Genomic DNA, 24,048 nt, shown 5'->3' on the forward strand with positions numbered 1-24,048 from the left:
ATGGTGTGTTGAGGGTGGAGTGTCAGCTTTCTGCAAACAGACTGGAGTTTCAGTTTTGGTCTAATTGAGCCTTGCTAGTGTCCCTCATGTGATTTATGTCCGTCTAACTTTCATGAGAAAATCTAGGGATAGAGCACCCAAAAAAAGTATTCTCCTTCTTGGATATTTATTCTTTTATTAGCTTTTACAAATCAATCATGATCACCAAAATTATTGTTTTTCACAAAAGAAAAAATACAGAAACAAACATGTGAAAGTGAAAAACGGATTTATTAGAGATATTAACAATTGCATTTTTTTTTTTCCTACAGGAAAGAGAGTCGTGGCATCATGATGGTTAACAAGACTGTTTTGCCACTATCTTGGATGCTTCAGGGCTTGGAAACCTTGGGTGACGAGTTTATAGTGCTACAAGATCAAGGAGTCATCCAGCCAAACTCCTGCTGCCCTCTCTGTTTGCAGTTCAAGGCCAGGAAGCCAGTCCTTGTTAAGAAAATCTTGCGTCTCGAGGTAAAGTTGAAATTGCAGCTGGGGGTACTTCACTATGTTGATCTATTGTACTGCAATAGCTAAACACCATCTGTGCTCATAAATTTTCATACACACATCAGGAGCATGGCTATCAATATCCCGTTTGGACTTTTGATAATTTCTATAAAGTCACCACATCAAATGATTATGTAAAATACATCTACAACAAAATTGAAAACAGGAATTGACTGCACAAGTTTATCTTCTCTAATAGAAATATGATGAAATATATATATAAAAAAATACAGACTCAAATGTCACCACTAATATTAATACAAATGCCCACTAGCAGCTGTCTTCAAACTGCAGTGTTTTTTGAGCTTTTCAGTGCTTCTGGCACAAATCTGGTTGGACATTTCAATACCTTTCTTGACAGAGTTAGTAGAGTTCATATAAACCAGTTGATTTCCTGGGGTGAATCTGACTTTTAATTGTCCACGGATTTTTAGCAGTGTTGTAGTTGGGGTCATTCCAGAAACCTAATCTGCCTTGTCAACCTGTCCTACCCACCTGTTGCCCTTGTTACATCATAAGTTAACTGTCATTTACGAAATTGTTTTAAATATTAGTTGATTTTCATGAGCCACACAGAGGCTTGGCAACGGCCAGACCTGTAGAATCACATGAATTCATGTACAGTTGAAACCAGAAGTTTACATACACCAAATAAAAATACACATACTCCTTTTTGCTCACTGTCTGAATTTCAGTCAGATCAAACTGATTTTTGATCTGACTGAAAATTTACATTATTATTATTTTTTTAAATTCTAACTAACTTAAAACAGGAGAAGTCTGGTCTGATTTAACTTCTGAAAGTGAGAAAAAAACATGTACACATCTTTTCATTCAGTGTATGTAAATATCTGGTTTTAACTGTATGAGTCTGAAAAAGACCAAGAAGGTGAGAGACATTATCCACAAAACTGTGACCAACCCTAGTCTGGCCAGTCAAACAAGATGACTTTTATTAATTTTATAACAACTTCTGTTATACATTTAAACATGTATATTTTTTATTCCTTGTATAGTTGAAAAATCCACAATAAAATAAGACATACACACTCAATTCCTCTTTTTTAAAAAGCTATTGAAATTGTTGTTTATTCCAATTTTATGTGTACTATGAAAATATGTGATTTTGATCATATTTTTGATTCATTTTATTTTAGGTATACGATGTGGAGAAAATTATTGGAATCCTGCACACTGAAAACTTAACAATTCATGCTGAAGCCTATGATGTAGATCTGAAGATCGAACCAGGTACAAACTATAAAACCCTAAACATATCATCAGTGTAACTCAAAAGACTGGCAGCTGTTCAGTGAAATAGTGATTTCATTTGTTTTGCCAGGGGTTGTAATTTCTGAACTGGGTGACTGGGTTTGAAATAGATGGGTTTACTTTTTTGCTTTAAAAACTCAAGGCTATTTATTTATTTTTTATTTTAATGACCGGTATGGGAAAATTTAAAAACAACATTTTAATGAAGTTGTTTCTGTTTACATGGATCCGTAAATTTGTTTTTATGACATTACAATTTGACTCAATTTCCTTCTGTCATAAAAGAACTAAAACAGCTGGAAAAAAGTGTTTCTCTAAATATATATATTGGGAAGGAAAAGATAATGACATATTCCACTGTCAGCAACCAATCTGACATCTGAGCTGCACTAAATCCTGCAGAGAAGAAGGTCCTTTAACTCAGGACATTTCAGCTATTCTACATGGTTCAATACTGAAACACTGACATGATTTTCTGAAATAATAGTAATGTCATTTTCTACACCTTTGCTTCTGTGACAGCTGCTAGTTTGGACTTTGGGATCCTTAGAGCCTTTGAAGAAAGCAAACATCAGCTAAAGCTGACAAACAAAGGAAAATATGACTTAGCCTTCAAGTGAGCATGAATATTTTTCCTTTACTTTGTCTATGTTTTATGTGTAATAAGTTTTATTTAACTGCAGGATTTTATTTGCTACCTTTTGCTCTTGTTTTTAAGATTTACAATTCGACCTCCTAACCCAAAGCTTAACACCACAGAGTCCATGTTCTCAGTGGCTCCACCAACCGGTACTCTGTCGGCCCGTGGGAAGTTGGCAGCAGCAGTAGTTTCCTGCAAACCTGATAAGGAAGTCAATTTGAAAGAAGAACCCATCATTATTTGTCAGGTGTCATTCAGTGCTCTCCAAGATGGATGTTACGTTCTTAAAAGTGACACTTCTACTCTTTCACTTTTAGATTGTCTCTTAGACCCAGGGAAAGTAAATAATCCTGAGCTAATTTTCTTCTGCCTTAATACAGTATATTTCAGAATTTTACATGCAAAGGTTAGAATTTATTATGGAATTTCTCTACATGACATCAAAATATATATGGAGGGTAAAATCAAAATAGAAGTTAATCGTCTTTAGGTTAGTTGCAGAAAAACCAGATACCTTTTGTAGCTATCAACGTCCTTCTGTGCAGGATCTTTGACCTCTGTTCTTGGTATTAGTATCATTCATTAAAATGTTCTTGCAAGAATACAGCTTTTAATCATAGTCTGCAATTTTACAATAGTGTAGAGGTCAGGTCATAAGCTCAATGTCAATGTACTGTATTCATTGCAGCTCTGTTTAATTGTCTGACATGAACTTCCTGTTAGAATACTTAAATTTGTCTAGGCTTTATTTATGTAGTAGTTATTCAAGGCGACATTCTAGTGTTGGGAGGTATATTATATAAAATATTATACATACCTAGATTTAGTATCCACTACAGCTGAAACTGAACTGAAACGAATAGAATGATTTTGCAAAGTTTTAATCAGCTCTACTGATTTATAAAATTACTTAAGAAATTCAGGTTTATGTAAACTGGAAGCAATTCTTTTGTCTGTCCTAAGCCAACGTCCTACAACTTTAGATTCGTCTTTTAAACATCTAAACATCTGGCATTATATCGGGTCTCTGCAGAACATATATTATTGCTTTACTTTTAGACATATACAAGGGGGGAAAATGCATTATACTCCTTAATAGGTGAAAAGGGAACAAAGAATACACAGATACAGTGATATGTGTACAAAAAGCTTAAGTTAGTTCAGCTCTTTAATTTTGGTGTGTTTGAAGAAGTAGCAACTAGAGGTTTCTGAAAAGTGGCTGTTTTGGACGGAAGTTGTCGTCCTCTGATCTAAAGCAACAGCTTGACTTAATATGTAACATCATCTTCTGCAGATCATTGAACCCAGCATTAAAGGAGGAGAAACCATAGCCAGCATTGACATCAAGATTTCGCTGCAGTCTGTTTTCTCCAGGTTACTGCTATTAATATTCATTTTTCTCTGACACTGAAGCATTATTACATAACAAAAGCATGAAAACGTAACTCCAGTAACTGTTGTTTGAATCTTTAGTGAAGATGATCAAATTTCTGTTTGTGTCTTTGTAGATATAAAATAACACCTGCATGCGACATTGATTTTGGCCCAATGGCTTATGGCTCCGACAAAACCCAGAGCTTCACAATAGATAACCACGGACTCTTCCCATTCCATTTCACCCTAACTCGCATATTCTCAGAGTTTAGTAACCATATCAAGGTTGGGTAAGAATACAGATTGGGCTTTTGATTTGCTAAGAAATCCATTGAATAGTGATAAATGTTTTGTTGTGTTCCTAGTATTTTATAGTATGCACTAAGCACAAATATAATATTGCTTACATTACAAAATCTAAACTGTATAGAACTTCTAAAACTTTTGGACTTCTTTATATCTCATGCAAAAATTTTTTTTTTTAGCTTTTTATAAAGTTGTATTTTGAGTGTGAAACGATATGTTTGACCGACTCAGAACAGGCAGGACTCTCATAGTTGAAATCTGTAGTCTTTAACATATTTTTCTTGATAAGAGCAACTTCAGCCGTTGACTGTCCAACACAGATTTCAATTTAATTGTTTAATAGCTCCTAAAATTTTACTCTAGGTTTATTTCAATTGCATTGAACAATTTTCTGCCTTTAATCCTGAGTTTAGAGGAAGATCTAGGGTGCCAGCAAGAGATTGTGGTTCATCAAAGTCCATCAGTGGCACTCTCGAAGCAAAACAAGATCATCACAGAGAATCGGGTTCTCGGGATGTAAGCAACTACTACCAGTTCTTTTTTTTTTTTAACAGACATCACATGGTTTTCATCATGTACAATAGTTGTTTTGTCTTTTTGACCATTTTCCATATCTATAAAACGTAAAAGTACAAGCTGCCATAATCGTGATTTGAGTTTGCTATTTGATGTTTATTTTCCTTTTTTTGTCTACTTCTGTTTTCTCATCTACTCTTCTTTCTACTCGAAATTTTCCCATACATACAGGCTTCCCTCAACTTGGGCATTTTCTGCCTGTCTCCCTGCAGTGGAAATGTGCAGCCTGCGACTCAGCAGCAGATAAGCGTTGTCTGTTTAGCTGACCAGCTTGGCATTTGGAACCAGGGCCTGCTTATTGACATCGCTGGCCGTGACCTCTCAGAACAGCCTGACGGTATCGCATACAGACTGCTGGCTGAGGTTTGCAAACCAGGTGAGAAATGAGTGTCCCTACATGACAAATCCAACTTAAAAATAATGCATGTGCATGATTCACATCTAAATGGAATAATTTCCAGCTGGCGAGTAGCATGATTAGGCATAAAATGAGCCTCTGTGGGAGACTTTAATGAGCCAACATGATGGGAGATTCATTTGTCAATAAAAGAGCTATTTAAAAGAAAATTATCCAACACTTTAAAAATACAGTGTGTCCACCATAAATTGTAATGGAGTTTGTTTTAAAAGAATGAGAAGAAATTTGGGCACATAATTAAAGCAGCTGCATGTATTTTCCGAGTACATAGTACCATTTTATAATCCAATCGAGTAACAATATTACATTCAGTTGTTATAAAAATGCTATACATATCAAATATGACTTGAAGAAATTTGCCCTGAAGTTGGGCTTCTGTCTTTTCTGCTCTTTTCGAAACTCCGTCCTCATGAAGTCATCACAACAGCGCTCCTCTGTTGACCCTTTGACAACGTTTTTATGGGTGTATCACTGAGAACTATCTCATATAATGAGCTCAGCAGACTCCACCAGGTGTCTGCTAATTTCTCCTGGGTAGTCTGATGGAGCTCAGAGTGGACAATATGGGAGAGAGGTGATATGTGATTTGTAATTTCTGTCTTGGTTGGACCTGTGCTTTCTTAACAAAAACTGGGAACAAAATAGAAATAACCCTCTGATCTGTTGGTTTAAAATTATACTGTTGTCTTAGAAATCATTGACTGCATCCTATAGACTAAAGGCTTACCTTCTCTGATCTGACAAAAAAAAGGCCTTGAACTATTGTAAACTGGAAATGTTACCTCAAAGAAAAGAAGTCGATTGCAAAACTGTCCCTACCTTTGAGTCAGCATATTTTTCCAAAGCATTATTTTATGTCTCTCTTTTCGCACAGGCATCGTGATAGATCCGGAGTACATCTTTGAAGAACACTACTTGTGTCAGAACAGTGACCAGCTGTCCTCAGAGCAGTTTGCCAATGCTGAAGGCATTTTTGTCATGGATGAGAAAAAATTTTGTTTTAACAAAATTCTAGTGGGGAAAACCTCTAAAGCCCGCTTTAAACTCATCAACAACAACAAGGTCCCTTGTACAATTAACTTGGCCATCAAAAATAGTGGAAGTAAGGTGAGACTTTTAAAGCCGTTTTATCTACATGTTTCGAGAGTTACAATGGAAAAATACATGATGCGTTTGCTTTCAGGCGCCTCGACAAGTATTTGACTTGTCTGCAACAACGCTGAACATATTGAACCAGTCACATACTTATGCTGTGGTCACCTTCACACCACTGGCAATCCGGCCATACAGTGCTGCGGTGGAAATTACAACCAAGGGGCTCTCCAGGTGAAATTTTTATCCCAATAAAACTGTGCTGTTTGAAAAACTAAGCAATAATCCTACGTCCTTTGTGAAAGATATTTATGAAGTTTGCTTTCTTTTGGTGTATCAAGATCAAAACACACATCAGTTAACCAAACCGTGGAGTTCCAGTTAAGTGGGGAGGGGACTCTCCCCAGTGTCTGCGTCCTGCGTCCAGCTCGGGGAGGGAGAGGGAGCAAGGGAGAACCAGTGATGCAGTTCAGACGAAGTTTGGTGGGCAGAAGACACGCTTTACCTTTGGTGCTTCTCAATGATGGGGATATAGAAGCGCAAGTGAGTTTTGGTAAAAATTTAAGGCGCTAGATTTTTTCACAGACCCTCTTTTACTATCACGACATAATAATTAGTTTAACAAATGTGTAAAAAAACATTTTTAAGAGAAAATTTACATACCGTGACTTTAAGATGCCATTAGTTTCCAAGTTGTTACATCGTTAGTTAAAAATAGTGCTAGCTATGTTTGGACTGACACTTTGTTTGACCAAAAATAGCTGATCATAGCATCAACCGGGTAGGCTGTCTTTTATAGTGTGTTCTCTTTTTTTAATGAAAAATAAAGCAATGTTGTTTTTATACCTCCTCCTCTAGTAACATAAACAGGAACCCACTTTAACCTGTTTTTGGTAGGCAAACCAATAAAAGTATGCTTTGGAAAGCCCAACATTCAACCTCGTCATGATGAATCAAACAAGAGCTGAATTGGGCCAAAATTTAAACTACAGGTTCAGTTTGTGGAAAAAGCGCAAATGATTTTTTTTTTCATTATTTTGTTCTTATTTATTAACAAATCAATTTAGATTAACTTTTTCAAACCATTTGACAATATCTTGTAATATATGCTTGCAAATACAGTAACAATTATTTGTAATTTTATATTATTTGTTGTGAAAGGTACAAATTGTATTGGTGGATGAACATGGTGTGTTTACAATAAAACCTCCTCCGGGCGACACCAAAAGCACTGTTCAGTGCGAACCACTTCAGCAACCTCCTCCATCAGGTAATGTGTGTTTTATTGTGAAATATCTCTTGTATTTCTTTTTTTCTCTGTCCTGTTCTGTGTTGCAAAACCTTTCATATTTTGTCTTTCCTGACAGACATTGGTTCCCATGTTCCAGAGGGTCAAATGGTCCACAAAGCCACTGTGAGGCTTAACGTGAATGAAGAGAAGAGTTTTGCGGTCAGCTTTTGCTCCAACGAATCTGTTAGAGTTGATACGTCAATGGCAGTGCAAGTGAAGGACAACCAGTACAGTAACACCATAGTACATGTGATGGCAGAGACTTATCAGGAAATGGTGTCTCTCGATAACATCAGCAGCTCACCGCAGGATGAAGAAGATGAAGCGGAAGGTATACAAAATAGGGAACTGTGAGGGTATAGAGAATTTTACTGCATACTGGAATTGTTTAGAAAAATAATGGCTTTTGTCACGTTATAGTTTCCTGACAAATCTGTTTCATTTTCAAAGGTTTATGTGAGGTGCTTCATTTTGGTGACTGCTATATAGATTGTAAATACCAAGAAAGCTTCACTATGACCAACCACAGCAAAAACCAGGTGGTGAAGTTCGAGTGGCCTTCCAGTGAACCAAATGTCACATTTTCACCAGAGGTAAACTCTTAAATGGATTAAAAATATAATCAACACAAAATATAATTCAACTAAAACTAATAGAATCACTGTTTCATATTTTTATTCAGTAAATCTTCACTTTGCCTACTTTTGGTAACATGAAAATTTTGTGTTTTTCTTTTGTTTTTTTAACACAGGTTGGGCACCTTCATGCTATGTGCTCTAAGGAAGTGACCGTCACCTTCTGGTCCAGGCAGCCACTGACTCTGAAGCAACAAATGACTTGTAAGATTAGTGAGGTGGAGTTCAAGCAACCGATAGAGGAGGTGGCCGACTGGGATGACCGTCATAGAACGGCGACATGGCAAAGTGCTTCAGACAGGGTTTTAAAAGAGTCTCGACAGCTTGACAGTAAAAAGGTAGCAGTGGTTTCAATAATAGGCTTAACAAAAATATGTTTAATATATGCTTAGAAGTTATCTTTGAAAGGTACTTTTAACCTGACAAATGAGCCTCTTTCGGAAGTGTATTCATATTTGCTCAATATAATTGTATATATCTATAAATATATAATGTGTGTGTTTTAGGAATGTATAAGGTTCATTACAAAGAGTGATTTGCTATTCTTAGTATACTAATGAAAAGCTAATAAAGCCCTTGAAATTTGGTTTTTCAGGAATGTCATTTATGGCCTATTCAACATGTGAAAAACTGTGACATGTGACAGTTGTCCAAGAGATTGTCATTGACAAATGGAAAGTTGATTGGAAGTAAAAGGCTGCTAGAAAAAGGGGGCACAACAGAGATAACAGCAGCCTTGATAAATCATTGAGAATTTGGAAAAGATAATGTGAGGACTGTAGTTACAATTCAACAGCTACTACATGCTGAAATATACAGGAAGTGGACTACACGTCACACCGTCTCTACTGAACCAGATACAATAACAGTAAAAGACAATAATTCTCCTTTCGAATGAAAATAAATTTTACATACCATTTAGAAATGAAGGTCCCAGATTTCATCAACACAGACAGCAACACAAGTTGATCGCCTTCAGACCAGTAATTTATGCAAGGAAGTGCCAACCAAGGATAGTATAGTACATAAACTATACAGTACTCAGACATCCTTTTCATTTGGCAGAATCTGTTTAATTTTTTTAATGTTATGTAGCTAATGTTCAAACCTTAATTATAAACATAAATAAAAGCAAGAAACTCTTTTTGTTTTAGTTGCAAGCCATAATTGTTAAAATTAACAGAAACAAAGGCTCTAAATATCACTCTGTAAAAAAAATCTATGATGTACAGTATGAGTTTCTTTTTTTAATCCACTGAAAAAGTATATCAGTGCTATTCTTATTTAAAGAGATGAACCTGGACATTGATTAGATACGCTAACTAATTTGCCTGCTTGCTTTCAGGTGATTGAGACGAATCCTGAACCTCTCTGTTCTGTGATTGAGGGCTCTCAGTGGAGTCTGGATTTGGAAATAAGGGCAATTTGTGATTACTCAAAGTTCAGCTGCTGCAGCAGCAGCAACATCCAGTTTAAAGACACCGTGCTTTTCCAAACCGAGCTCCACCAGTAAGTCAGACTGAACCACTGTCAGCCAAGTACATTATGTCTGAGAATGTTTGTGTGGCATATGCATATTTGACACTCATGCTTATTCAAAAGTTAGAGACCAAAAATATTTTAAGCTTTTATTTACACTGCTCTGTATTTGTGCTTTCAATTAGAAATGTGCATATGCAACACATAATTTTCCATGTCTGCTCTTTCCTTGATAATTTAGGTGTCACTTTTTTTTCATATATTATTCCACTAAATCTTTTAAGTACCTTAATCTTTTAAGTACCTTTTAAGTACTTGTACTTAAATATACTTCATTTACAGACACTTACTTAAAGATCTGTTTTAATGTATAGTTTGTGTGTGTGGATTAAATACTTGATATTCAACTGTTGTAGTTTTTTTTTCTAAAAATGATTGTGTATGTTTGTATTTAAAGACTGCAGATTATCAATGAGGGCAATGTGGAAGTGGATTTCTCCTGGCAAGTCCAAATGGATTCATGCAGTGAGGTTACAGATCTTAAAGAAGAAGGTAAAAGGAGCTCTTATCATGAATTTAGTATTTGAATATGATCTCAAATATTTGTTTCAAATTTTAGGTTTAATTGCTGTTTTAGTATCCTAATACTTAAAGTTGGACAGGATGTATTGTGCAATACATACAGCAATACATAATTTATTGTTCCAATGTTCCAATACATTGTACATTTAGTGTTTTAAAAATGTTTCTGTGTTAATCAGAGTGCGTGTCATTGGTGACAGATGGGAGCTGGAGTTCTCATCCTGACAACAGTTCAGACAGGCCTTCCAGTAATCGGAGCAATGCAGTGTCACCACTCATGGGAAACCCTGAATTGGCTCCATTCACTGTGGAGCCCAGAATTGGGACCATAGATCCTGGTGTTACCCAAACCTTTAATGTTTGCTTTTCACCTGTGGAAGTATCACAATTTCAGGGCAGACTGCTCTGCAGGTAATTAAAGGCATTTAAGGCAAGTGCATTTTTCAGTGGTCAGCATATTAGAGGTGTAGCCACATCTTCTGCTCAAAACCACTCTAATTCACTGCTCTTTCGTTTATAAAAGAGTGGTTCTTAATTTTTTTTTTAGAACTGGCAATGCAAAAATCTTTAAGCATACTTATGTTTGGCTAATCTAAAAGAAACGTTGTATTGGTTGCCCTGACAATATAAAGTTTTATTTGTTATGGATATCTCTGTTTTTTCAGTATTCCAAACTTGGAGAATGGCAACCAACCTCCTTGTATCACAGTGTGTGGTAAAAGCCTGTTGCCTGATATCCATTTTGATTTGAAGGACTCAGACTACATGAGTAGTAGCCGCCACAGCCCCAAGTTCAACCAGCCTCTGGATCCTAGCACTCGAGTTTTAGAGTTCAAATCCCTTGGCTTATCAGCACCCATAACAAGGTAATAGATTAAATGACAGGAGGCTATTATCCTCATTGATATGTATTTCTTAGGTTGTGTTATACACTGCTCAAAAAAATAAAGGGAACACTTAAACAACACAATATAACTCCAAGTAAATCAAACTTCTGTGAAATCAAACTGTCCACTTAGGAAGCAACACTGATTGACAACGGGGACCCTCGTCGGGTCAATTAGTGTTGCTTCCTAAGTGGACAGTTTGATTTCACAGAAGTTTGATTTACTTGGAGTTATATTGTGTTGTTTAAGTGTTCCCTTTGTTTTTTTGAGCAGTATATTTTACCTTTTGTGGAAAGTCACGCTTTCATTTGACTGTCACTTTGCTGCTGGCACACCTACTTTTTCCAACAGAGCAACAAAATAATATTTCTTTTCTATTCTAAAAAAAAAAAGAGTAGAAAAATGTATTGGAACTGCATGTCTGGTTAAAAAGCATGCATTTACTATATTTTAATTCTCTGCCTCCAATTTGGAAAAAATAACAGAGAGATTTGAGAAATTCAAATGGAAAAGTCGGAGGTTAATCAACAACTCCAATATCAGCATCCAGTAATGGCTGCCATTCATTTGAAACTTATTGGAAACATAGCCTGGCCTCAAAGCTGCATCAACTGGGGTATACTATTGTGTTCCCCTTCACAGTTCAAACATATTCAAGTTGAGTGTGATGTCATTCCCAGATGGACATTCTGGCTGTCAAATGCAGTTTAATCACCTTTTGGCACTTATTCTTGGTTCAGTGTCCACTTTAGTTTTGCTTGCAGTTCTTGAAATGTTCTTCACTGCACTTTCCCTTCTTGGACGTTTCTGTTTATAGCAACGCTTTATGTGCTTTCAACAAATACTTTGGACTATTAGAGTTCATTAGCCTATTAGCCTGTCAATAATTCTGCAGAATTGCCAAGTTCCTCTGAAGCTTGCCCAGCATTTCTACTTGTACTACAGTTTGAGAACCATTGGTATAAGAAACTAAAACCTTGTTCTCTTGTCTGATTCTGTAGGTCGTTCAATGTGATTAACCCGACCAAGACGGCTTACTCATATAAATGGAGGTGTTACGACAAAGCGTCCAGTTCTTTTCGTTGTCTAAATTCTTTTGGGACCATCCCACCAGGGGTGAAAGTGGAGGTAAGAACTTTGTGTCTGTCAGTCTTACCATCTATCTTCTCTGTCTCAAGCTCACTTAAGTCTTCACAGTGTTATCCATTCTCTGATTTGTCTACAGATGTGTTTTGAATATGTTGCTGAACACCAGGGGTCAGTGGAGTCACTGTGGAGTTTCTTGATTGAGAATAAGTCATTGTCTTTTCCCTTCTTATTCGTGGGAACTTATAGAGAACCATGCATCTATCTTGACAAACCTTATCTTGACTTTGGGGATGTGATTGTTGGTATGTACAGACAGATGTCTATTCATTAACGTAAACCAAATATATATGTTCTTATGTATATAACGTTCTGTGAATTATTTATGAGTGTTTTCTATAACACTTATTTATACTAGGGCCAGATTAGGTGTCACACTGTGTGGTAAAAAAAGATGTGTCCATTAAAACTCCGAAATTAAACAGACTTCACTGTTATTTTAGTGGAGTCTAAATAACATTTTAAGTTATTTAGCGTTTTTGCACAATTGGCACAGTTAGCATGATTATCATGTGTGACACAGCTAGTGGAGGTAGCATTGTAACGTCAACTTCTTTGTGTGTTCCCTTAGTTAGCAGAGATTTACAAAACTGTTTTCACTCCTGCATGCCGCGTAAGAGATATACGTATATAAACAAACAAAACACAGCATCTTTGCTGTTTTATCACTTAGGGATGGACATGGGTTCAGTGTTAAAATTCCTAACTTACCTCAATGTGACAAGAGTCACTGTTGAATCTGTAGACAGCATAGGTTTAGTCACACATATTTTAACTATTTAAAATACCTGTTTGTTTTATTTAAATATAACAAAATATCTTGACCTAAATGCCTTAGCTTGGACGTTTATGTATGCTACATAACGTGTGGCATTTGCAGCATGTATTCAACGTAAACAATTGCAATTTTCTGTAGTCCACAAAAAGTCTTTAAATTTAGCCAAAAAAGTGTGGTTCTTATCTTTCCTATTGTGGCAGACTTTAATTCTAAATACTCCATAAACTATCATGTGTGTGTTTGTGTGTGGGCAGGCCATATGTTGGAGCAGACAATTGATCTGGTGAATGCAGAGGAAGAACCTTTCGACTTCTCTGTCCTGCCGGTGTCTCTTGTCACTGAAGATCATCAGGGCAGGCTGAGTTTAAAGCCCATGGATGGCATAGTGATGCCCAAGAATAGGTTACATCAGCCACTATTATTTTCACATTCAAAATAATAGTCCTTATGGTAAAGCATTTGTACCATTCTTGTTGAAATTTGTTTCCTTGATTTGTTGCACTCTATTGGTTGTAGGTTACCACTGTTGGTGAGCTTCACACCTTCCTCAAAGGGATATATAAACTTCAAACCGATCTTGAAAGTGAAGAGGAAGTCAGAACCACTTTCATTCAACGTTAAGGCTGATTGTTTCTCCATGCCAGTTTCAGTTCAGATTCAGGAGCCAGACGGGAATCTCAGAGAGCTCTTCCCTAACCAGGAAGATACACTAGACTTTGGAAAGGTCACCACTCCTTAACAATATAAATACTGAAATACAAATTATACACATTAACATCTGAGCTTTTAAATGAGCATGTTGGTCTTTTTATTCCTGAATTATAGGTGGGCATTTCAGAACTATCTACCTACAATTTCCTGGTGTTCAATCTTTCAAGATTTAGACTGGAAGCCAGCTTTGAGTTGACAGGTCTCGGAGAGAAACTTCAGCAATTAAAGGTGAATCCTCTAAATGGCGTTATCCAGATTGGGAAGGAGCTCAAGGTATCAGTGGTCTTTTCCCCTAAGAGCGTGTGCAACCTCCGCGGTGTCAAACTTATTGTCAGGGTAAGATAAAGTTATTTAAATTATCTGCATCTTTTCAGTCCTATGTAGAAGTTTGTAGAATGAGCTGACTTTCTTGCACTGCAAGTTGTTGGGGAATGTGAAAATGACTGTGTCATCTGTTTTCTTTAAGTAAAAAGTACACAACAAGTTCCAGAAAAATAATTACAATTAATTCAAGTTAAGTTTAATAAAGCAATGCCAATTTGTGTCAGATGGACATCAGGTGATAGCTGACTGAGCAAATAATAAATTAAATATATTTAATATTTTTCTTTCTTGTTGATTTTTTGTCATCTTTTCCCTCTTTCTTTCATCCCACCAGGTGAAGCCCGGTCCAACCTATACTCTTTCCATTAAAGGCAGAGCCGTTGCACCCAGCCTTGACTTCTCCTTCACAAAGTTTAACTTTGGAATGTGTTTCCTGTTCTGTCCGGGTATGGTACCACCATCCCACACTCTTCTCATTCACAACAAAGACAGTACCGAAGTCAGGTATGTGTCTATCGGCATCAGGTAGCTGTAAATAGCAAATGTGCCCAATCCAAATATATAGCCCTTGAACATTGGCATATTGCCCAGAAATACAAAATGTGTTTTTATAAGTCTAATAATTTAGGACATACTTTTATAATGAGTGTGACTTTTATTTTGTAAAATAAAAGTGAGCTCATTTTGAAAGCCTACCTCAATCCATGTTTGATTGCTAGTTATGGCTTTATAAATTTAGATTTGTATTGGAAATAATTTAATTAATGAAAGAGCTGGGAAAAAATCTGTGTATTTATCTTTTTTTTTTAAATCCACAATTGAATGGGTTTAAAAATTTCAAATACTGTATTTTGATTTTCTTTTCATCAGTGTCCAGTGCCAGTTTCAAAACACATCAATCTTCAAGGTGGACTTCCAGCCAGATATTTTGAGACCTGGTGGTATTATGGCGGTACCAATTACCTTCTGCCCCCAGAAGACTTGTCGTTATAGTGGAAAGCTCCTTTTTGTCTTAGACAGTTCTGACACAAAACAAGTGGAGGTAGAAGGAGAAGGGATTGAATTAAAGGTGAGAAAGTAGTGTAAAAAACACAGAAGACAAAATTCAAGTAAAAGAACTAAAAAGCACCATACATTGAGCATACTGCTGCTTGCTTTTAATGTAGTATATGTCAAAGATGATGTTCTTCTTTCTTAAAGAGGACCTAGTAAGTATTGAGCCATGACTTTAAAACCAAGAAATGTGGCAAAGGGAAATTTTGTGTGTCGTTACACCCCTAATAGATTCTCTATGGGCTTTAGATCAGTCAAGCTTACTAATACTGTGGTTATTAAACCATAGTATCGGTGCTACAGACACTATGGTAAGGTGCCAAGCCCTGCTGGAGAATCAAGTAACGCAGTCTAAAATTTCATGGTTGACCTCTGAACTGAGCTCATCAATTTTCCTCCAGACTCCAAATCCTTGATTTTGTAAATAAAATGCTAAATTTGCCTTCATATAAAAAGAGTCCTGAAAAAAAGCAACAGTGTAGTCCAATTATGAGCCTTCTAATATTGCCTCTGCTTCATGTGTTAGCTAACACAAGCAATGTGACAGTTGTAGCCTGTTGCATGGATAAATCTGGGTTAGATGCATTTTGAAGAATAGACTTAGGATTAAATCCCCACCTTCCTCCAGTCTCTTGGACCCCCTTGCTTCACAATCTTCTTGAGGTTGCAGTTATCATTTTTGTTTGTACACCTTTTTTTTATCACACTTTTTCCTTCCACTCAGTTTTCCACTAATGTACACTGCTCAATAAAATAAAGGGAACACTCAAATAACACATCCTAGATCTGAATGAATGAAATGTTCTCATTGAATACTTTGTTCTGTACAAAGTTGAATGTGCTGACAACAAAATCACACAAAAATCATCAATGGAAATCACATTTATTAACCAACGGAGGCCTGGATTTGGAGCCACACACAAAATTAAAGTGAAAAAACACACTACAGGCTGATCCAACTTTAATGTAATGTCCTTAAAACAAGTCAAAATGAGGCTCAGTATTGTGTGTGGCCTCCACGTGCCTGTATGACCTCCCTACAACGCCTGGGCATGCTCCTGATGAGGTGGCGGATGGTCTCCTGAGGGATCTCCTCCCAGACCTGGACTAAAGCATCCGCCAACTCCTGGACAGTCTGTGGTGCAACGTGACGTTGGTGGATGGAGCGAGACATGATGTCCCAGATGTGCTCAATCGGATTCAGGTCTGGGGAACGGGCGGGCCAGTCCATAGCTTCAATGCCTTCATCTTGCAGGAATTGCTGACACACTCCAGCCACATGAGGTCTAGCATTGTCCTGCATTAGTAGGAACCCAGGGCCAACCGCACATGGAGGGCTGTGCGGCCCTCCAAAGAAATGCCACCCCACACCATTACTGACCCACTGGCAAACTGGTCATGCTGAAGGATGTTGCAGGCAGCAGACCGCTCTCCACGGCGTCTCCAGACTCTGTCATGTCTGTCACATGTGCTCAGTGTGAACCTGCTTTCATCTGTGAAGAGCACAAGGTGCCAGTGGCGAATTTGCCAATCCTGGTGTTCTCTGGCAAATGCCAAGCGTCCTGCACGGTGTTGGGCTGTTGGGCCCTCATACCATCCTCATGGAGATGGTTTCTAACCGTTTGTGCAGACACATGCACATTTGTGGCCTGCTGGAGGTCATTTTGCAGGGCTCTGGCAGTGCTCCTCCTGTTCCTTCTTGCACAAAGGCGGAGGTAGCGTCCTGCTGCTGGGTTGTTGCCCTCCTACGGCCTCCTCCACGTCTCCTGGTGTACTGGCCTGTCTCCTGGTTGCGCCTCCAGCCTCTGGACACTACGCTGACAGACACAGCAAACCTTCTTGCCACAGCTCGTATTGATGTGCCATCCTGAATGAGCTGCACTACCTGAGCCACTTGTGTGGGTTGTAGAGTCCGTCTCATGCTACCACAAGTGTGAAAGCACCACCAACATTCAAAACTGACCAAAACATCAGCCAAACAGCATAGGTACTGAGAAGTGGTCTGTGGTGCCCACCTGCAGAACCAGTGTGTCTTGCTAATTGCCAATAATTTTCATCTGTTGTCTATTCCATTTGCACAACAGCAGGGGAAATTGATTGTCAATCAGTGTTGCTTCCTAAGTGGACAGTTTGATTTCACAGAAGTTTGATTTACTTGGAGTTATATTGTGTTGTTTAAGTGTTCCCTTTATTTTTTTGAGCAGTGTATTTGCTTACAACACTTCTATAGCGCTCTGTGAACAGTCAGCTTCTGTAGCAGTGACCTATCATGGCTTACCATGCTAGTCTCAGGTGTCTGAGACTGCTGAGAATCATTTAGTCAGCAGACTTTCCCACCACTGTGGAGAACAACAGAATATATCATTATTTAAAATGTTTTTTTGTTTTTTTTTCAGTTGTGACAATCCATTTTTCTAAACTAAATTATGTGTTTTCCTTACTATAATTCATAATCAGCTAAATTAACAGAAGTAAATTGCTTAAAATATATCACTGTAATATTTTGATTGACTGAGATCTGCCCATAGATATAAATAAACATTAGCATGGAAACAATAGTGTGGGTGCATCATTTTATTCAAAAAGAAATGAGTTGTAATGTATTACCTTCAAATAATTAGACCAAAAGAGCAAACATCTGTTGACAGAAACAATTACTAAATCAAGCATCAACTGATGTATGGTGTGAAGGGGAAGGCATGGGGCCTTCTTCATTTTTCTTTACTTTTTAATAATCTTCTAAAGTGGTCTCTCTTATTTGTCCAAAGTCATTTTCATCACCCTAACATATGCTTTTTTTGTCCCAGCTGGAAGTGGTTGATTTCCGACAAAAGAAAATGAAACTAGGATGTCTAACATTGGGTGAAAAAGTGAACAAACAGGTCGTCCTAGCCAATGACAGCCTCCTAGACCTTTCTTTCGATTTGATACTGAACTCAGATCCTAATCTAGATCCAAAGGTAAGCACAACACAAATGTTATCAACTTTTAAACTGGAGTCCACTAAAGCCAGACTTAATAGTTGCCTTCCTGCCACCAGGACCTGTCTGTCAGCCCATTAGGCGAGATGAAGCTGAAATCTTGTGGAGGCTCCTGCAAGCTGCAGATTCAGTTTTCACCTCAGCAGCACATTGCTCCTTTTTCTGTCACGCTGCAGGCGGAGTTCAAAGGGTTCTTCCACCACCTGCTGACCATCGAGGGCTGTTGCAAGGTTGGCTGGAATCTGCCCTCACAATCATTACGTTCTGTTTCTGTTCAAGAAATATTTGGTAGTAATTTATAATTAAAAAATACCAGGGGGTGGATGTCAATTTAGACTGCAGCCAAGTGTCTTTTGGAGCTATGGTCCAAAACTGCCAGACGAACAGGAGGATTGTCATGATGAACTCTAGTGACACTACTGTCAGGTAATGTTGAATAACAGCATATCCCACTGTATTTTTATGGAATCAGTACATCCCCAAACACTTGGGTTTATTTCTTCCCCCTGTTTTGCTTCGGTTCACTGAACTTCCAGATTTCATTGGCAAACCCAAGATTTTCCTGCAGAGTTGTCAGTCACACCAGTAAAAGGATATATCTGCCCAGGCAAGGACTTTCCCTTTGAGGTGACCTTTACCCCTGTGAAGCTCAGTGACGACATCAGATACGAGAACCTGTCCTGCTTCATCGACGGCTCCCCACTTATTAAGTTGACGGTCACAGGTTCCTGCGTCCCACCTTCCATCAGCAAAGAGGTTAGACTGAACTCTCTCTTTACATACAAATAGAAATGCTTCATGTCTTTAAAATAATTACTGTTAATACACACTTTGGTTATTAGTTAAAAGATAAGGAGGTTTTTTTGGTTCCAATCTGGCCTCATGATTGCTGATTTGAAGTCACATTTCTAAATAGGAAATTTAGTTAGTTGCCTTGTAAAGCACTTTAAAGTAAACATGCTGTTTATTAATGTTTAAAAACAAAGTTGAATCTATCAGATTTAATTATATTTTTCATGTAATATTGTAGATAGATCTGGGCAGTAAAAAAATTATGCAAACTTACATTTAGACTGATTTTCTTTTTTCTTTTTTTTGAGTTTTTTTCCTAAAAGCTGCCACGTCAGTTGCTTTTTCCTCATTGTGTAAATGGTATAAACGGTAGCTCCAAATAATGTAATTGATTTGTCTCATTTGCTTGACTCAGGAGCTTTTGACAGATTTAAGGATTTCTACAACTTCTTGCAGTTAGATTTAATTAAATGAGTACCCCTAAAGTCCTGCATCCGAGGAATCAAATAAATCAGAAAGCTTGTGTTGAAGTTTTTTCACATTCACATTCATTTATTTATCTAAAGTAGACGGACAAAAGGTCTTTGAAAAGGCTGCAAAAGCATGTTGACTGTTTTTGCTGCATCACAACAAAAGAAAATGTGCATCATGCTCATGTACGCGATGTTCTTTGATAGAAATTATAATTTTAAGTCCAACAAAAGCTGAGGGGATTGCATTATTATTACTGTTTGTGCTTAGATACAGATGTATTTTATTATTTAACTTTTAAATATGTGCGTCAGAGGACATGTTGTTGGTCGCCAGAGAAATTCTGGCAGGTTTGATTAATTTTATACATTTTGCAAAACGTCTGTCTCCAGGTGATAAATTTCACATGCCGAGTGCGCTCCTCTCAAACTCAGACACTGTCCGTAACCAACCCTACCTGTGAGTCCTGCAACGTCACACTTGTAATCAAGGGTGAGCAATGGAGTGCTGCTCACTTTATGACTTTTGAACCCAACCAAAGCAAGACATTTGACGTCACGTACAAACCACTGAGCATGACGACTGATGGAAACAAGCACCTGGTAGAGAAAAATATTACTTTCAAAGGAAGCATTTTTGTATTTAGGGCTAAAAATGGTGGGTGAAAATGTCAAAAAATAGACTTGTGTTTTTCACAGGGATCAGTTTTTTTCTCTTTTCCTGGTGGGAGGGGAATTCTGTTCAATCTGCAAGGAAGTGCGTTTGCCCCAAAAGCAGAGGACCTCATCTCACAGGAGGTGTCTGCCAAAACCCAAAACTCTGTTCTTCTCCAAGTCAACAACTGGCTCACCAGGCTGCAGAGGTAAAACACGAAGTCAATTATAGAATGTATGGTAATTCCAATTTCATCTAACATATAAAAAAGGCCTATGGGACTTTTCTCATCTAGATTAGTTTGTGTGTGAATAACAATTTTGGTCAATCAGACTCATCACCTTATCCTGACTGATTCCTTTCTATAATGAGATCCATTAAAGACATAGCTAAAGAACACAGATATTGAAAAATTGGAAAATCAGATTTGGACTTCTGACTTTATTTAAGTGAGACTACAAACTACGGCACCCGATCTATCACTGTGAATGGCATACATTCAATCAGCAAAATAATATGTTCTATAAAATGATGCACACAGAAACAGGGAGTGATTGAAATCCCTGTCTGACTGTGATAAAATCATAGATTGATAGACCAACAACAGGTACGTGAAGCTCAGTTAATTTAAAAAGGCACGATAGGGACTCTCATCCAAAACCTGGGAATGACATGAATACCAAAATCTAATATTTATTTATTAGTATTTAACTGGAGATGAAAAATTTAACAACTCTTATGAGGCTATAATAAATGGTCTTGGGTTATGAGGCCCTAATAAATGATCATTTATCACGGTCCTATGAGACTTATAGTGTTATGTTTTAACAAATATATTGACTATTTTTCTGTTTTCAGGTTCTCTGTGCTGCTAGAGGTAGTTAAACCTGACAAACCAGACCTGACTGTGTTCCTCTTAGGAAACAAGTCCATTGAGGTTCCCGCTTTGGCCAAGATGGACTATAAGATGTTTTTTAATGCATACAGAGAGGGAGAATACACCACAAAGGTTTGGGCAAACAAGTTTATCTATGTTTGTGAGAGTATGTTTCTCTAACTATGTGAGTATGCATATCACACTATTGCATATTAGCTTTCTATTTCCAAGGTGTAAGAAGATGAATACCCTTATGAAACAAATACTTTGCTGTAGCATTAACAAGTCAATGTTTAGCTCAGCCAGACTTCCATGGCATTGGCTTCCAAGTTTAACACAATTTTCTAAAAGAGCTAAAAGGTTTAGTTTGGTGGACATCAGCTGAAACAGTAAAATTTACAGTGTGCAGTGCTTTTTTTTTGGTTACCACTGCTGCAGAATTTGCACAAGTTATTAAGCAAAAAATAAAAACAAACAAAAATAAACAATATAGTGCTACAGCAGAAGTAAAATACTCTATGTTGATGCTCTGCAACTGTGTGAATGTTAGACTCTTCCTCATGATCACCATAACCAGCACATACGTTATAGAGTTGATCGAACATGACGTTCCTTACTTTAGACCCACATAGGACACAGTTGAGACCCACCAGTATACATGAAAAAGAAACGGTCTGACAACCGCATGAATCTGGCCCTCACTCCACACTTTAATCTTTCTACTCAGGCGACATTTCGCAATGAAACAACAGGGGAGTTCTTGTTCTACCTCATCAATTTTAAAGTCGGCTCTCCAGGAGTCCTGGCTACCATCAACCTGGAGACGCCTGTTCGCAAAGTGGCCTGCGGTGTTGTACATGTGGAGAACCCCCTAAACAGAGCTACCAGTTTTACCACAGAGTGTAAATGTACTGATATCAAGGCTCCACCTCAGCAGATCGTTCCGGGACAGTCAAAGGTCAATACCAAAGACAAATTTCATTTTGATGAAAAAAATCTATCTTTGTTGAATATACCTGACCTGAATATGTCTGCGTATGTACATCTCTTCTCCTCAGGGTTCCCTGAACTTCGAGTATCTGCCTCTTCATGTAGGCGAATCTACCGTACGTCTGACCCTGTGCAGTAGTGACCTGGGCCAATTTCACTACAATCTGCTTCTCAAAGCTCTCTCCCCACCACCAGAGGAGACTGTCTACTTCCAGACTGTACTGGGGAGCAGCAACTCTTCTTTCGTTCATTTTACTAATTACTCCCAAAGTGCAACCAAGTACATCTGTAGGGTAAGAAACTAACAGATCTCAATCTTGTTTTACAGAAATGTTTTAAAAAGATAACAATGCCAACACATTACAGAGATATCAATTAAATTTCATTACAGATGAACCAATAGATTTGCCAAAAATCAGAAACTTGCCGTTTTTATCTGCTTAATTCTTATTGGTAATTGGCAGATCAAACACTGAAATAGTTTTTGTTCCATTTGTTAAGTGCATTAACATTAAGAACTCCCACTTTGGTCTATAAACACATCAACCAAAGCAAAATGGCAAAATTCAATACCTGCTTCTGTCAGACAACCTGCAGCACTTTTTTTCCTTATGCCCGTGTATACCTTGAAGAAATTAGGCCAGTGACACCAGAATTAGCAAATCAAACCTTAAATAAAGTTTGAAATTTATATTGGCCAGGAAGGGCCATTTTATGGCTACAATGTAGTTTAACACTATAAGTGTGACACCTGAATGTAGTGTCGAGCGCTCTAGAGTACTCTGGACTAGAAGTAGTGCTACATAAGTACAGACCATTTACCATGTGTTATTCTGTCTCTCCTACAGAGTGACTGTCCTGATTTTATCGTGGAAAAAAATCTCAGTGTTTTGCCCGGTTTTCCTTCAGGCTCAGAGGTGAAGGTAGATGTTCGTTTTGAGCCACATCAGTTGGGCGAGGTGAGAGGGAAGCTCACCTTGAACTCAGATATTGGTGGTGAATACATATTTCCTTTGCACGGAGTCTGCACCTTCCCAAGACCTCAGGGCCCGTACAACATCAAAGGGGGCAGCAACGTCTCCATCCCTTTCAAAAACGTGTTCCTGAAGACCACGACTTTCTCTTTGAAGGTAAAATTCATGCAGAGCCTAACAAGATTAAAGAGTAGAACAATAGATAGTTCCCCCTATCCAGGGTGTGAACAAATCAAAAGCTGGTTTATTTTTTGCATTATTTCTTGTACAAAAACCTAAAGATTCTGAAATTTCCCACTGATGGTCAACAAAATCTACCAGCAGCTTTTGTCTCCATCCAATAGCTCTACCACTTGTCCTCTCACATTGGAAAAAGGCATCTTTCTGCTGTTTAATCATTCATTTGCATTGTGTGTAGTTTTCTTTGGGGGGATCAAACATTGTTAAGCTCATGGCTTTTTTTAGGCCCTGTTCAATCCAGGCACAAACATCCATCTCACCTAACCATCCATCCTTATTGTGTAGTGATTTAATGCTAGCAAGGTTAACAGGGGTGTTGTGTTTGCCCAATAGATGAGAGGGGTATACTTTGAGCAGGTCATCAACCCTCAACATCTCTGTGTATCTAGTAACATAGGTGGATGGATTCTGATAGGATGAAAGGTGGCTACTAGAACTCTGATTCTGTTGGTTATTATTTGGATATTTATAGAATATTACATTTTTTATTATTAATGAGGCCATTCAAAGTAAGAGTAGAAATGATTTGCTGCTCCTACATGGTTTGCTTCTGCATTTCACCCCTATTATTGATTTACAGAAACATTAGAAAACATGCGGATTGTCTTCTTTGCTGCTCCTTGTTCTACGTCCAGGTTACATGTTAATATTTAGATACAATGGCTAAGCCTTTCAGAGATGATTTTGACACATTGTGTCAATACTTATGATTAAAGTCATCCTCCTACATCAACTGCACACCCAGGAGTCATGTTAGTGATAACACTAACATGCAACACGCAAACTTACCCATTCACTTTTAGAACATTACAGTTCCACACAACATCACTTAGGATTTGCTGCCGCATGCTTGTGCAGTGTGAGGGACAGAAGATGAGCTCCACACGCATGCGGCGAAGTGAGATACAGGTGATCAGTTTGTGTGATTGGCAACAAGAGATTGTGATCGACGATCACCG

General features: G+C 37.8%; 1 protein-coding gene across 6 annotated transcripts in view; it reads left to right on the forward strand.

Annotated features, from left to right (window-relative positions):
- The window catches only part of hydin (HYDIN axonemal central pair apparatus protein), a 69,619-nt gene that overhangs the window by 44,959 nt on the left and 612 nt on the right, over positions 1–24,048 (forward strand). For 3 of the 6 annotated variants that reach the window (XM_081608015.1, XM_008411665.2, XM_081608017.1), the window contains 36 exons: positions 312–510; positions 1,704–1,797; positions 2,341–2,434; positions 2,537–2,705; positions 3,753–3,832; positions 3,967–4,122; positions 4,552–4,654; positions 4,886–5,090; positions 6,007–6,239; positions 6,316–6,458; positions 6,566–6,767; positions 7,386–7,494; positions 7,592–7,846; positions 7,966–8,108; positions 8,267–8,488; positions 9,496–9,659; positions 10,087–10,181; positions 10,391–10,622; positions 10,877–11,077; positions 12,100–12,226; positions 12,324–12,489; positions 13,277–13,424; positions 13,539–13,746; positions 13,848–14,069; positions 14,392–14,561; positions 14,928–15,126; positions 17,918–18,070; positions 18,151–18,321; positions 18,408–18,517; positions 18,628–18,847; positions 19,747–19,956; positions 20,053–20,216; positions 20,867–21,017; positions 21,613–21,843; positions 21,944–22,168; positions 22,724–23,005. In XM_081608015.1, the coding sequence (XP_081464141.1) occupies positions 312–510; positions 1,704–1,797; positions 2,341–2,434; positions 2,537–2,705; positions 3,753–3,832; positions 3,967–4,122; positions 4,552–4,654; positions 4,886–5,090; positions 6,007–6,239; positions 6,316–6,458; positions 6,566–6,767; positions 7,386–7,494; positions 7,592–7,846; positions 7,966–8,108; positions 8,267–8,488; positions 9,496–9,659; positions 10,087–10,181; positions 10,391–10,622; positions 10,877–11,077; positions 12,100–12,226; positions 12,324–12,489; positions 13,277–13,424; positions 13,539–13,746; positions 13,848–14,069; positions 14,392–14,561; positions 14,928–15,126; positions 17,918–18,070; positions 18,151–18,321; positions 18,408–18,517; positions 18,628–18,847; positions 19,747–19,956; positions 20,053–20,216; positions 20,867–21,017; positions 21,613–21,843; positions 21,944–22,168; positions 22,724–23,005 (6,256 nt within the window). The remainder of the gene's footprint in view (positions 1–311; positions 511–1,703; positions 1,798–2,340; positions 2,435–2,536; positions 2,706–3,752; positions 3,833–3,966; positions 4,123–4,551; positions 4,655–4,885; positions 5,091–6,006; positions 6,240–6,315; positions 6,459–6,565; positions 6,768–7,385; positions 7,495–7,591; positions 7,847–7,965; positions 8,109–8,266; positions 8,489–9,495; positions 9,660–10,086; positions 10,182–10,390; positions 10,623–10,876; positions 11,078–12,099; positions 12,227–12,323; positions 12,490–13,276; positions 13,425–13,538; positions 13,747–13,847; positions 14,070–14,391; positions 14,562–14,927; positions 15,127–17,917; positions 18,071–18,150; positions 18,322–18,407; positions 18,518–18,627; positions 18,848–19,746; positions 19,957–20,052; positions 20,217–20,866; positions 21,018–21,612; positions 21,844–21,943; positions 22,169–22,723; positions 23,006–24,048) is intronic. The other 3 variants (XM_081608016.1, XM_008411666.2, XM_081608018.1) reach the window with 2 other exon arrangements.

Source organism: Poecilia reticulata, chromosome 6 (assembly GCF_904066995.2).
Source record: "Poecilia reticulata chromosome 6, P_reticulata-male-v2, whole genome shotgun sequence".
NCBI lineage: Eukaryota > Metazoa > Chordata > Actinopteri > Cyprinodontiformes > Poeciliidae > Poecilia > Poecilia reticulata.